The following is a 15,659-nucleotide window of genomic DNA, read 5'->3' on the forward strand; positions in this document are numbered from 1 at the left end:
ACCACTACAGATATGTGTAATAGAAGCTGAGACAGGCACACTGCTGGGATAGAAGCAGAAATGTCCTCCTTTGAAATGTTAACAACTCTGCTGACCCAAAGAGATGAAATACCATCTTCAGTTTGGAATAAACCTCTGGGTTCCTACAGGTTTTAAAAGAAACATATAAAATAAGACAATTTTCCAGGGTATGGGTTACCCATCATTTTATGAAACATATTACTGTTTAACTCATCAATAATTTTTGAAATTATTTTTTACAATTAACACCAGCTGTTCAAAACACAAGTTTAACTGGAATGCTTACCCAATGGTTACTACTGAATGTATGATCTGAATTTTGACCTGCAGCACTTTATACAACTTGGACAGAAAGTGCTGGAAATCATTTCCCAGCTTAACCTGGCATAGATAACTGATACAAATCCAGGAGTTACAGTGGCACAGAAAATGTTTTCTTGATATGAATCATTTATTCAACCTAGTTTAGAGAGCCACGCAGCTGCATCTATATTTATCTGCTGAAAGCAACAGAATTACCTTACTTATCCAAATTAGATGGCAATGGGCTGTGCCCTTAGCAGATTTATGGCTAAAGGAGAAGTCCTTAAAACCCTGTGAGATGACCCAGCCTGAAAAACAGTCCCTGGCATTTCCAAAGTGAATCTGCTTCTCTGTGAGACCCTGAGGAGTGAACCTCGCTCACATGCATTGTTGAAGTGGAACTACGTGGTCTTCACAAGCAAAGATGTGTTGGCTGGCCAGGACATCGTTCTGTCTCCAGATGCCTCTGTTGGGGATGAATGTTTTCTGTGAGTAACGTTCACAACCACAATGGGGCCAGATGCACCAGAGAATCAGAAGCAGATACTTGCCATGTTTTCCCAGCCCACTCCGTTCGAAAGTCATGAAAAGTGAACTGAGAAATGAACCAGATATGGAGCAATTATAGGAGACACAGCCTGTTTTCCAGTCACTATCTGACCAAAGTCACTACCAGAGGAGAGACAAGGAGCCTGCCCTAAATAAACAGTTGAGAGGGAGGCTTCATGGAGACAACCTAAAGACATTACTGATGAGAAACTTGGAAACATCCTGAGGGGATAGTCAGATATGCCAATAAAAGACCCAGAAGTAAATCTGCAAATTCTGATATCCATGCCAGGAACGAGAAATGTGGAGGTAGACTTCTCTGCAGCCAGTGATGCTCTGGGTGGGAGGATCAGGCTGGGAAAGGCATGAAGAGGACAGAAAGTGGACAAGATCATAACGAAGAGGCCTAATCCAGGAAAAATGAAATGGTCTAGACTTTAAATTCTCCTCTTGTGAGTCAGAAATATGGATGCTTTAAGAAAATACAAACCTTAAAAAAGGAAATTAATTGAAGTTTATCACAGGCATTACAAAACAAGTCACAGCAGGGTTCCTTTTAATAGTGAGTCCCTCTAGTCCAGGGAAGTTATGAGTCTTTTCAAAATGAGATTTCCAGATCTACTACATTAACTGAGATCAACCTTCCTTCATTCAGCAAATATTTATTAAGTACTTATTATGGCCCATGCATTATATCCATGTATTATGCAAAACACTGTGGATAAAAAGATGAATAAGAAATAGTTCAAAAGTGGTCTCAAAAAGGAGGGGAACATATGAGTAAGCAAATAAATACAGCAAAATGTCACCGCTGCTGGGAAGGAAGTATGTTCGATGTGCCCAGGAGTGGAAAGGAGGGAGAAGGCAATTTGACCTGGGAGTGGGGATGAGAGAACGTCCGGCTAGACTAGGAGGAGGGGCCTTAAGCTGATTCCTGAGGGATCAACAGACCTGGCCAGGCAGAGTTGGGGGGGACTGAAACAAGGAAGAGGCTTCCAGGCAAAGGGGGCAGCGTGAGCAAAGGCTCCAAACAGCTCACCCTGTTTGGGCACCCAGGAGTTCTTCATGGCTGGGGCAGAGCACGCTGGTGTGGAGAAAAGCATGGAAGAGAATGAAGTGGCGAGATGTGGCAGGGAGGGGCAGGGAGGGGGCATGTCGCTGACCTGTGTGCCATGTGCCGTGGTCGGGGCTTTGGACCTTATTCTAACTGGCAGGCCGTAGGGAGCCACTGAAGAGTTTTAAGCAAAGTGATTACGTGATTAGAGTTGCATTTAAGAAAAGCCACTCTGAATAGAAATACTTGACAAGAGATGAAATCAGAGAAGAGCGAAACCAAGCAGAGAGTGCTGCAAGAGTCCAGGTGGTCAGGACCCAACGATGGCGGCAGTATTCGGACAGGACGGGGAGATGGGCATAAAAGCTATTGGGAGGGAAAGTGACTTGTTCACTGCTTAGATGAGTAGGGCAGGAGAGAAGAGAGCCTTGAGGATGACCCTCGGTTCCTGGCATGGGCACATGGAGAGGCAATGATGTTATTCCTCCAGATGGAGGAAAATGAAGGAGAGATGAGTCTGGGGAAAAAAGATGAAAGAGATTCTTTTGGACCCATGGGTGATCCCAGTGGAGATATCCAACAGGCAGGGTGTTTGGATGGAAAGTCTGAACTAGAGATTCCCAGTGCAACTAGTCATGAGCGTAAAAGAAAATGGCCTTAGACATGGCTGGGACTGATCGAGGAAAAGGTGGAGTGGGAGAAAGTGAAGTGAAATCCTGGAGAACACCCACACAGCCTGAGGACAAGCCAGCAAAGAAGAGAGAATGAGCCAGAACTAGAAGCAGAGCTGGGAGAGAATGGTGCCTTGGAAGCCAGAGGAGGTGAGGTTTTCAGGAGCAGGGCCTGAAAGTGCGCGGAGGGTGCACATGAGCACAGGAAGAAAGCCAGGCGAGGAGAGAAGCCACAACTAAAAGGAACAAGTGGCCAAGCAAGAGTCACCTTCTGCTTCACTGGTGTTAACATTTAGGAAGGAGTGAGAGAGAGGAGGCTGAAGACACAGAAGCCAGCCTTTTCCAAAGTGGAAGGCCGTTCACTAAGGCAGTGCGAGGTGTCTACCTCCTTGCACAGCACAACAGACAAAGCAGCTCATCCACCTGGGACCATCAGCGCAGGCCTGTCCCGGGCTGCATCTGGGCATCTCTTCCAGCCCTGTGGCTACTGAAACACGAGCACTGAAGTTATTCTGCTTCAGCACCCCTGATCCCTTAATAGCCTCATGCCAGGTTTGATTTTTTAAAACATTATCAGGTGAAAATGGAACCCTTGTTAAAATTCTGATGGGATTTTTCTGTTCCAGCTCTAGTTTGTATAAACAGAGCAGATGGGAACACACTACCATAAAGCAGGGGCTCTTGGTTGAAGCCATCTTCATAATTTTTAGAATAAATGACCTATACCTTATCCATCAATAATAAAACTACTTAAAGTTTTACTGACTGACATTCTTTACTCAGTTGCAAAAGTGATATGAAAACTGCTAAAGAAGGAAAGTCTAATTCTGATTTGTTTAATCAATTCTCACCTTTTTCTTCACTAGTTCTCACTGAATTCTGAATGCAATTTAACTGAAGGTTAAATGCCTTCTGAGAAGCTTGTACGTGATCATGGTTTGTCCCACACACTCCATAGTTACTCTGTCTCAGTGCCCTATCTATTTAAAGTTCAACACATGACCAAGTTAATTGAAGGGGTGACTTTAGGTCAACTTTCTGGCCCTTGGAACTCTTGATTTTTCTCCACAAGCAGAAGGAAATTTAAAAAGGAGGGAGTGACTTGTACATTAGTCTCTATCTTGTCAATCAATCATTTTAAAGCCCAATTTCCTTGTCTTGCATCACATCAGAAGGGAATAAAACAAAATTCGATTCTTTCTGCACCCTTCCCCATCGGCTCTTTCCAGTGAAAACTGTTGGTTAGACATTGCCTGACTCTCCTCTCCTCTAAATGCCTCTTGTTACTACTTACAAAAGTCAGTCACAGACTGCCTCAAAGACAAAGTTTTCCAAGAATTTTCCTTAAATAACCTACATCCTGTACACTGAACAATACAGTCTGAACAAAATCTAGCTTTTTTGTCAGAATTGTAACAATCGTCCCTATAGCTTGAATGTTCACACATGTGTGTGCCATATTTGCTTCAGATATTTTTGTTTGTTTGTTAAAATAAAATGTCACAGATGCTTTTAAAGTCTCCCGGCACCCTCCCCAATTCCATTTCTTTCCCTTTTCTTAAGAAAGGTAAACACCATCCTTCATTTTGTCTTTATTAGTTTCATGCATATTTTTACACATACAATGCAAATATGTTTCTGTACATATCTAATATTGTTTTACCTGGTTTTGAACTTCATATCAATGGCATCCTATTCTAGATTTCATTCTGCACCCTATTTTTTTCCACTCAGATTTATGTTTATCCACTTGGAAATATGTAGATCCATATTTATTTTAAACATATCGTGATAGTTTCTATCATATGAATATACCATACCTGATTATTCATTGTCTTATTAATGGACACGTAAAGGCTCTGTGTTTATCTATGTTACCATCACAAACAGTGGTGCCACGGGCATTCTTGGGTGGGTTTCATGTGCTCATGATCAGAGGGCCAGGCCACAAGTTACGCGTGTCTTCAGCCTCGCGAGAGAGTGTGCAGCTGCTCTCCAATGTCGTGTCAGTTGGCAGGCAGCAATACGCAGCATGGCGCGCCTTTCAGGTAAAAACAACCCTACCCCAGCCAGGCCTGTGAAATACGCCGGGGCCTGGGGGAAATAGAGTTGCATTGCCTAAATGGAATCACTATTATAAAGATGAAGAGAAATTGAGGGCAAAACTGAATGAGAGATACTCTAGAGCAAATAAAGTGTCCACCAGAGTGAGGTTCAGAATATAGAACAGCAGGGCATTTGAAAAAGCAGGAAATGATATAAATGTATGAAGATGACCTAATATAAAGTAAATTGCCTTTTCTTGGCAAAATACTTTGATGCCAAAAAAAAAATCAATTGAAATAATTCAGATACTGCAGTCTCCCATAAAAGCAGCAAATCTGTCAAACTTCTGTGAATGCCCACAGCAGCTTGTACTCAGACTCAACATCACCCTTAGACGATTCCTAGTGACTTCTGGAACGACCTTTAAATGTCATCTCTGTGCATACAAATTTGCAAAACTAAACTTTTTTCACCCTTCAATCACCTGTTCGCTGCCTGGCTTATATTTATACTTGCTATTTTAAAATATTGTACATAGGCATATGGAAATAACATTCATTGGAAATCAAGCAGGTGGGGGGAGGGGATGGGTAAATTCACACCTAACGGGTACAATGCACACTATCTGGGGGATGGGCACACTTACAACTTTGACTCAAACAGTGCAAAAGCAATTTATGTAACCAAAATGTTTGTACCCCCGTGATATTCTGAAATAAAAAATAAAAATAAATAAATAGTGTGCATAGAATATCTCTGCTATGATTTATAAAACTCTGGTAGCAATGGCTGCCTCCTAGAAGGACAGGGAGTCTGGGGATGAGGAGGGGAAGGCAGACTAGAGAAGTATTACTTAGGCAGAATTAATTAATAATTTTAGAATGAAGCTAATACTTTGTCCTCTCAATCCACAGAAACCTAAGAGCATCTTAGCATCACTTGTAGCTTTTTCTGCAAAGCATGCCCTGACTGCTCCCAAATGGAGTCTAGTCACCCAGGCCTGCAGCATGTAAATCTCCTGAAAAACCAACCATGGGGCTTGTATTTGTGAGTGACTTACACATTTCCTTCCTTTTTTGCTCTTTGAGGACAGGAACAATGGATTTCACTCAAGATCCTTCACCCCAAGTAATGTGCCTGGCATAGTTGGTGCTTAACAGAGACTTTTAGAATAAGTACAGTGAAATATTCTTCATCATTCAATGATTTTAAATGACCCAAGGAATGTATTCATTACTTTTACTTGTTTTATATAGTGATGCTATTTAAAAGTGTTGTTTAGAAAAAGGAGAAAACTCTAATGCTCAAAAATGTTTCAATGTAAGCACTATGAGGGCAGGAATTTGTCTGTTCTATTAACTTCTGTATCTCAAGCATACTTGGGCTAGTACCTAGCATAGAGTAGGGGCTTAATAAATATGCTGAATGAATAAAGAGGCTTGACTATGAAATATTCTGCACACTGAACAGAATACAGGTCCTTTGATTAAGTGTTTAAATTTATTTATGTGTTTTAATTGGTGTAAAACATACACAGCATAAAATTTACCATTTCAAACCATTTTTAAAGTTCAATGGCATTAGATACATTCACATTGTTGTGCATCTATCACCACCTTTCTCTATTAGGTTTTTAAATTTTTAACCCTAATCTGCAAAATTGCATTGCAAATCATTAGAAAGAGAAAAAAGTTATTTTTATTACATGATTGTATAATGCTAACAAATTAGCTCTTCCTATTAGAAGCTGGCACCTGAGATAATCCCTTTAGAAATCTCTCTCTTTCTTTATCTCTCCATTCCTTTCTCTGTCTTTCCCTCCCCCAGGTTCCCTTTCCCCTCTTTACACCTTCTCTCAACCACGTACCTCTTATCTACCCTCTATCACCCAAATGTAACTTTCTCATCAAATGTTAGAGTGTGAAAGGGCTTGGAGTTTATAGAATCTACACCCATTATTTTGCATATGAGGAAACGAAGTCTTGTAGAAGAATGTACACATTCTCCCCAAAACAGCAGATGTCCAGTCAAGACTATAATGTTTCCATCTATTCATCCTCCAAGTCACTCACTCCCTTCTCTCTCTGTGTATTGTTTTTGGGGTAATAAGTTATAAAAGTATCTGCATCTGAATAAAGTTGTGACTCTGACCTCTAACTTCTAGATTGTGTGTGTGTGCATATGAAGGGTCAAACTAACCCAGAGTTTGTTCAGCATTCCACCTGAAGTCCCAGGATTACCCACGTTAGAGAGGGAGAAAATATCTTTAACTGACAATCCAAAGTGGAATATATGGAATTGATCCTCTAATTGATCCTTACCAACCCTACAGTAAAAGAATAAATTAACTGACCTTCTGGAACAGAAAAGAGGCTCTTGACTTTGTTGACTCAATAAAAAGACCTCACTCCCACATTCCCTGACCAGCTGATTCCTGATCCAGTTGATGCAGACATGACATCCTCAGGAAGAAGAGCCTGACCCAACCACATATGACAACGAACTTGGGAAACTGTGAGCTAGAGAGTAAGCTCCCTTAGGACAAGAACCAACTATGCCTCTTTGTCCTCTCTCCTCACCTAGCAAAGAGCTGTGCACACAGCAGATGCTCAAAACACATCTCTTGGCTGGGCACAGTGGCTCCAGCCTGTAATCCCAGCACTTTGGGAGGCCAATGCAGGAGGATCATTTGAGGTCAAGAGTTTGAGACCAGCCTGGGCAATAGTGAGACCCTATCTCTACAAAGAAAAAAATTAGTGGGACAGGGTGGCATGTGCCCATAGTCCTATCCTCTCAGGAGGCTGAAAAGGGAGGATCACTTGAGTGCAGGAGTTCAAGGGTGCAGTGATCACACCACTGCACTCCAGCTCAGGCAATGGACCAAGACCCTGTCTCAAAAAAAAACCAACAAAAAAAAAGCCATATATCTCTTTACCCCATCCATTCATTTGCCCACTGAATCAAGGGAGTGCATGCCATATCTAAAAGATTATGGGTGCTCACATGTATTTGTTTATCTGTCTGTATGTCTTAGGTTCAAGATTTTTAATCAGTCAACCAACAGTTTTTCAGGACCTACTAAGTACAGAACCCCATATGCATTTTAGAAATTAAATAGTTTTAGGAAGGGCACCATGGCTCACACCTATAATCCCAGCACTTTGGGAGACCGAGGCAGGAGGATCATTTGAGGTCAGGAGTTGAGACCAGCCTGGGCAATAGCGAGACCTCATCCCTACAAAAAATTTTTAAAATTAGCTGGGCATATTGGTTCATGCCTGTAGTCCCAGCTACTTGGGAGGCTGAGGCAAGAGGATAGCTTAAGCCCAGGATTTGAGGTTGCAGTTAGCTGTAATGTTGCCACTGCACTCTAGCTCCAGCAACAGAGCAAGACCCTGTCAAAAAGAAAAAAAAGAAAAGAAAAGAGAAAGAAATTAAGTAGTTCCTGCCTTTCAGGAACTCAATAAAGAACGTAGACAGAAGCTCAGGCTTTGAGGTGCTCAGCTAATGAAACCACGTGAACTCCAGTCTACGTTAGGGTTGCCCTCTCTTTTCCCCACAGCACCCAAAGCCTCCCTATGTTATAAAATTAAAAGTAATGGAACTATATTCATGCATCACTTAAAGACAGGAATGTGTTCTAAGAAATGTGTTGTTAGGTGATTTCGGCAAGCGACATAGAGCGTACTCACACAAGTCTAAATGGGCTAGCCTACTACACACCTGGGCTGCATGGTAAGGTGATTGCTCCTACACTCCAAACCCATACAGCAGGTTACTATACTCAATACTGTAGGCAGTTGTAACACAATGGTAAGTATTTGTGTAGCTAAACATAAAAAAGGTACAGTAAAAATACAGTACAAAAGATAAAAAATGATACACCTGTATAGGGCACTTACGATGAACGGAGCTTGCAGGACTGCAAGCTGCTCTGAGTGGGTCGGTGAGTGGTGAGTGAAGGTGAAGGCCAAGGATATTACTGTGCACTACTGCAGACTTTATAAACTCTGGACACTTAGGGTATGCTAAATTTATAAAAAATTGTTTTCTTCAATAATAAATAAACTTTAGCTTACTGTAACATTTTTACTTTATAAATTTAAATTTTTTTAAACTTTTGAGTCTTTTCAAATAACATTTTGCTGAAAACACATAGATAGCTGTACAAAAGTATTTGCTTTCTTTATATCCTTATTCTATAAGCTTTTTCTGTTTTCTATTTTTAAAAAATTTTTGGTATCAGTGCTTTCAAAAGAGTAGGAATAAATAAATAAATTTTTTTTTAACTTTTTAAATGTTTTTGTTAAAAACTAAGACCCAAACACATACATTATCTTAGGCCTACACAGGGTCAGGATTATCAATATCACTGTATTCTACCTCCACCTCTGGTCCCACTGGAAGGTCTTCAGGGCAATAACACACATGGAACTGTCATCTCCTATGACAACAATGCCTTCTTCCGGATACCTACTGAAGGACCTGCCTAAAGCTGTTTTACAGCTAAACTTTTTTAATAAGTAGGAGTACACTCTAAAATAATGATTAAAAGCATAGTACAGGAAATACAGAAATCAGTAACACAATTGTTTACCATCCAGTATTATGTACCATACATAATTATAAGTACTAGACTTTCATACAACCGGCAGCATAGCAGGTTTGTTTACACCAGCATCACCACAAACATGGGAGTGATATGTTGCACTACAACATCTACAATGTCACTACAATGGAAATTTTTGCTCCATTGTAATCTTATGGGGACACCATTGTCTATGTGGCTCAGTGCTGACCAGAGGTTGCTATGTGGTGCAGGCTATATTTCACTTTTGGCTTACTCGTCATTCTTTGTGCTTCCTAAAGGCAGTCACTTTATGGCTCACTGACCATGTGCTATATTATACACTGATTAGTTTTTTTAGATATTATTTTTATTCCATAGGTATTTATTTATAGTCATCTCTCCTCCCTGGAATGTAAGCTTCTCCATTTTGTCCAACACTGGACCTGATGCCCAGCCCATATGCCCTCAGTAAATATTTGTTGAATGAATGAATGTGTCCTTCATATCTATAACTTCAGCATCAACCATAGTGAGCAAAGTAAATACTCAAAAATTCTATGACAAAATGTGTATGAGTTTTGGTCAGTGGGTCTCCAAACAAGGTGTGTGAACCACCTTAATTATCTTAATTTAGAATTAAGATTCTAAAAGTATTACTTGCTCTTCATTTTCACCTTGGGAAAAGGATATGCCAGTGTCATCTCCACCCCATCGCTGCCCCAACAGATTCTAAGGTGACAGCAGAGTGCAGTGGGTGAGTTCCGAAACCTAGGGCCAGAATCCATGTTCTGACACCCTTGTTTCCTAACTGTGAGACTTGGCAAGTATTTTTACCTTAATGTGCCTCAGTTCCCTCAACCATAGAATGGTAATTAAAAATAATATTAATACCCACTTCAGAGGGCCATTATAATCAATCAATTAGCTAATATATGTACAACTTTTAGAAGAGTACCTGGCATCAAGTTTTGCTATTATTATTATTAATCTCTTTCTCACCATGTCAACTACGCAAGTGATTTTTAATGGAGTCAAGGAGAGGGACAGAAGGGAAGAAAGGAGAAGCATGTGAGAATTCTGTGAGTCAATGATGGATAATTAATAAAATATAGATTTAGTGTAATTGACCTCCTGCCCGAAATATTCATGGAGCAAAGTTTCTTAAAGTGTAGAACAGTATAATTAAATTTAAGCCCAAGTTACCATGTCATTGGCCTCATCTGAAACAACGTATGTGCTTGTTTTTTGTAGAGGCTGTAGGGTCTATGTAACGAAGTCCAAAAGAACTTTCCCTGATGATGGGAATGTTCACTGTAATCTGCACTGTCCAATACGATACCCACTAGCCACATGTGGCTATTCAGCATTTGTAATGTGGCCAATGAAACTAAGAAAATGAATTTTTAATTTTATTTAATTTTGGTTATTTTAAATTTAAATAGCCACACGTGGCTTGTGGCTACCCTATGGGGCAGCACAGCTCTAGGGGATGTGATACACAAGCTCCTTAACTTGGTGCTTGACAGTGCTTCATCTCCTCGCCCCAGAAATCAACACTCACAAAGCCAAACTGCCATTTCACACCTCCACGCCTCTAAAGCTGGTCCCTTTGTCTGAGATGCCTCTCCTCCCCATCCACCTCCAAACCTCATCAAAGTCTTGTTCGGATTTCATTTCCTCAGGACAAGTTTCCCCAGCCTCTTCTCACCTTACCTCCTCCCACTGCCGACACAATCTACCATTGCTTCCTCTGTGTTTCTAAGAATCTCTTTCTGTTGCCACTGCACAGACCATGAGAATTTTGAGCACCAGGTGTTATCCATCCGTTCCTCCTAGTGATGTGTGCCCATCACATAATACATGTGCAGTAAATTATTGCTGATCACATTATTTTTTAAATATGTGCAATGTTTTATTAAAATTATTTTCACAATATTGACAACCATTCTGTGATTGTGGAAACATTTAGGTCAAAGTCCATTTTAAGGCAAATTTTCAAATAATTAAAATAATAAGTAGAGTTAACTCTCTACTTATTTCAAACCATATCAATATAACATTTCAGTACAAACCAAAGAATATAAGTGTTTGCTTAGAGTTCCTTGGAACAAAATCCTACCTATAGCTACTCCTCCTAAGGTTCTGAAAGTCTCCTGAATTTCAGAAACTGATCTTGTCATTGATCTGTCCCCATTGCCTGCAGTGACTTACTAGGGAGACATGGATGAGGTTTAAAAGCAAGAAGATCAGAGGACCTGATTTAAGACTCCGCATGGACACAGTAAATAGGAATTTGGGGTAATCTACCCTTGCTGCACCCCCTATCCAATTCTACCTCCAGGAAGGAAATAATTAAAATCTTATCTAATATGAAAAGTAATGCCCATGGGTGATGTGTATATGCTCAGTCACATGTGTTATCCAAAAAAGAATTGTGTGTTTCTCTTATTCCTTGGCAAAGCTTTTGCTCAAGAAACCTTCCTCTGGTACGTTATGTAGCATCAGTTGCCATATTAATCTGGCCTGAAAGCCACAATGTTTCATTTTTTCATCATGATTTTCTAACTAATTTTTTGTTTAGATTCCCACACAAGTATTCCTACCATTAGAATAAGCTCTTGATGGATACATTTCTATGAACCTAATTTGTATGAAATATCTCCCCAATACCAAGCATCTAGCAAGCGTATTTTACAAATGATTATCTTTTCTGTCCTCCAGGAACTTACAGTTCAGCAATGCAAACAAACAGATACACAGTGACCAGAAATGCATACTGGTGGGTATAGCATGGCAGCAGGGCATTGAGGAAAATGGATTTCAGAAAGAACATGAATCCCAACGACTTTCTCTTCAAATCATATATAGATGTGACTTCTATTTTCATATTATGAAGGTTTTTTTTATTTTAAAATGCACAGACCACACTTTCTAGCATAATAAACATCAATTTAACAAATGACTGGGTTCTTCAGATCATTCAGATAAATCTCTAATTGTCCCATCATATTGATAGATTTAAACAATCTTTTCTCTAGTTTTCCTTTCTTTTTGCCCAACACATATCTCCCAGAATTTTAATCTAAGAAGATGTTTCAACAAAGACAAAAGTCAAAGATATCTTTTGAGGCTTCTCAGGAATAATGCAAGATAAATATATTTTCCTAAGATTCCTGAAATTTAAATATAGGAATATCAATTTGTCATTTTTATTTCCTTATAGAATCTGCCCATCTACAAAGGATACTGATTAAGTCTATAAATTACGTTCTACATATCATTGGTGAATTCTACTAATGTAAGATGCACTTATTTCCAAAATGTATCTACTGCTGCTCAGAAAAGGAAGATCTGGTTTTCAAAGATCATGTTTGGGGTTAAAAATAAAGATAGTGACCTTAAGTCTCTCAAGATTTGTAAGGCTGGCATGCCATCTATCTCAATAATACCTAACAAGAATGTCAAATGGACAGACACAGCCATGGTAAGCGGGTGCTTGCAGCTGACAGTGATTGCTGTATTTTGGGTGATGAGGAACAGCATTTCCATTAGTTCAAGTGAAATACAATGCCCTGCCAACTCTAGGTATCAGTGTATTCAATACCCCTGCTGTGCCATGTCCATTTTCTGCTGCTGCAATTAAAAATTAGTCGATACAAAGTCAAAATGTTGTACATTCTTCCCCTATCCCTTTCCCTCTCACTGTGTTTCCAAGCTTCACCGGAAGAACATGTCACTATGGTAACCAATCCCTCTGGTGCACAGACCAAGTCAACCTTTCTAGTCAGACTGCCAAGCAGAGCACCAGGGAATCAAAGCCCTGAATGGAATCACCAGAAGCCACGAATTCCACCCCCCTTTCTCTAAGTGGGGTTAACCAATACCAGACAGAAAGATACCTGTCTTGTTCTAGAAGGCACTCAGGAAAGGAAACTCAAGAATGCCCTTCAGCAAATCCTACCAGTGTTTGCCAGTCTTATTAACTTGAATTCTCCCTCATATTCAGCTAACTTCCTCCCATTTCAATTTTAAAGAAAGCAGAAAATGATAGATAAAATAACACTTTATAAATCTGAGAATCTGAAAACTGTTATAAAGTGATCCATTGTCAACAACTATTCCACTTCCTCTTGTTTTCCTACTTCTCAAACCCAAGTTGCTCTCTTCTGGAATCTCCTAATATCCTATACATCTTTACAAAGTTGTAGAGTTCCAAATGAGTCACTCTTCTCTAATAAGAACCTAATCATGAAACAAACGGGATATTTGAATATTAATACACCCATAACTAAATCAGCTAAAATCCCTAGTCATTCTAGAGAAGCTACAAAACAAACTCTAAGATGGATTCTCTCTCTGAAGCTACCTCACCTAAACCTGACCAGGACACCTAGACCATACCCACTGCTTGTCATTCTTAAACGATTGACTTTTTTTCAAATCAACAATTTTTTTCTGATCAATTTCAACACAAATTTTATAAATCAAAGAACAACATCAGTTCTCACAAATGTTATTTTAAAACATCAGCAAACCTCACAGCATTATAGTAAGAAACATTAAGGACTGCTTTATGCCTTGGCCTCAAGGCACTTTGCAGATAACAGCATGGTTGTCACCTTGGCATCAACATTTAATAGTTGAAGAGAATGAAACGGGGGGGGGGGGGGGGGGGACAGATCCACAAAATCAGCACATCTTCCCAGGATGCAGCTACCATAGAAGAGAACATATTCCTCTTTCTTCAGAGCAATATTAATACACATTCAAACAGTATTCTAGTGGGTTGATGAAACAGGATGGTCCCCAAAGTATAAATCATAAAAGATTTACAAATTGCATCAGATAAGCAGAATATTTTTATTTATGTGATCATATCAAAGTGTCAAATAAATTTTTATCATTAGTTAATGCAGATTGTTTTCTGTTTTGGTACACTTTAAGTATTTTTTTTACATAAATCTTCTGAAGATCTTATTTTTTTTCTCTGAAGTGCCCACTTTGGTGTTACCCAAAGAACTACTTTTTGCGTGCTTATTAGACCTTGCTAACACTCAGTGCACACAAGTCGCTACTGCCAACCACTTTTTCAAAAGGAGAAATAAAGAATTGTGTGACCATGCCACCAGTCAACAGGCTTTGAGCCGCTATAGAGCAGGGCCTATGATTTACTGATGTTTATATGACCAATGCCTGCACCATGCCTGGTATAGTATAGCACTCAGCAACCGTTTCTGCTGTGAATAAGGCCTTCTCTGTGAGACGTTCCTCCCAATTTCTCTTGATTGAATCAGTTTAACAAAGATTAAAATTAGGAGCCTATTACCCTGCCCCCACCCTGCCACACATACACACACATCGCTCTTAAAGGGCTTCCTTTAGGAGCACGAACACCGTTATAGATTCCCCTCCTTAGACGCTGATGAAGCACTGTCCTGGATAAAAACCCGAGACCATGCGATTCCACTAGAATCCTGACAGACAAGCGCAAGGCAAGAGGCAGGAGAGTTAAGCCTCCACCATGCTTCAGTATCAGTTATTGGGAGGCAAGTTCTGGCCACTTCGAGGCTTGGCCAGGCCTGGATAACCGGACCGCTCGGAACCAGGAGATCTGACAGCCCGTGGCCAGGGAAGAGGGGCGAGGGGCCGCGGGGCCTAGAGGCGCCGGGCTCTCCGCAGCGCCACGCCTCGCTCCTGGCGCTTACCTTTCCGAATGAGGGCGGCGATCTCGGGGTCGAAGCCCTGCCGGTGGCACTTCCTCCAGAGGCCCATGTTGGTGGAGTTGTACTGCCGGCTGCACTCGTCCGCAGGGCTCATGGCGAACAGCTGCCGGCGATTCCGGGCCCGGAGGAGTTTGCCCTCCCAGCGGTCCAGGCGCGAGCGGCTCGCCCGGAGCGGCAAGTTGTTGTTATTGTTGTAAATGAAGCCAGGGTCGACCCGGCGGGTGTTGAAGGCCTTGCACCTGTCCCTGTGCTTCCTGGCGTCCGTCTCGTACCAGTGGTCCGAGCAGATGGCCACGGCCAGCATGCCGAGGGCGCAGAGCGCTAGCGAGAGGCCCGTGTAGAGCAGTAACCTTCCGGCAGCCATGCCTCCGCTTGGCGGCTACACCATGGGCATGATCCGCCGCAGCCTCGCCTTCCCTCGGCGCGCCCGGAACAAAGCGGCAGGCGGCCGAGCTGGGGGTGGGGAGGGGGGACACCAGAGGGACTCGCGCGGCGGCGCCCCCACGGCCCCCGCCTACCGGTGCGCGGCCCGGGGATGTGGGGATGGGGGCAGGCAGCCTAAAAAGTTCTGATCCGGAGAGGCTCCCGCGGGCTCCTGGGCATCCTCTGGGGCAGGTGCAGCCGCCAGCGGCGGGCGAGCCCGACACCGCCGCCTCCCGCCCCCTCCCCGCCTCGCAGGAAGCGACTGCTGCGAACCCGCCGCCTGGGCGCGCAGCCCGGCT

General features: G+C 41.7%; 1 protein-coding gene across 1 annotated transcript in view; it reads right to left on the minus strand.

The window, feature by feature from the left end:
* TMEM178B (transmembrane protein 178B) overlaps positions 1–15,301 on the minus strand; it is a 339,984-nt gene extending 324,683 nt beyond the window's left edge. The window contains exon 1 of the mRNA XM_045564450.1: positions 14,920–15,301. Coding sequence (XP_045420406.1) covers positions 14,920–15,301 — 382 coding nt within the window. The remainder of the gene's footprint in view (positions 1–14,919) is intronic.
* Between the last annotated feature and the right edge of the window lie 358 nt (positions 15,302–15,659).

This window comes from Lemur catta, chromosome 11 (genome assembly GCF_020740605.2).
Source record: "Lemur catta isolate mLemCat1 chromosome 11, mLemCat1.pri, whole genome shotgun sequence".
Taxonomy (NCBI): domain Eukaryota; kingdom Metazoa; phylum Chordata; class Mammalia; order Primates; family Lemuridae; genus Lemur; species Lemur catta.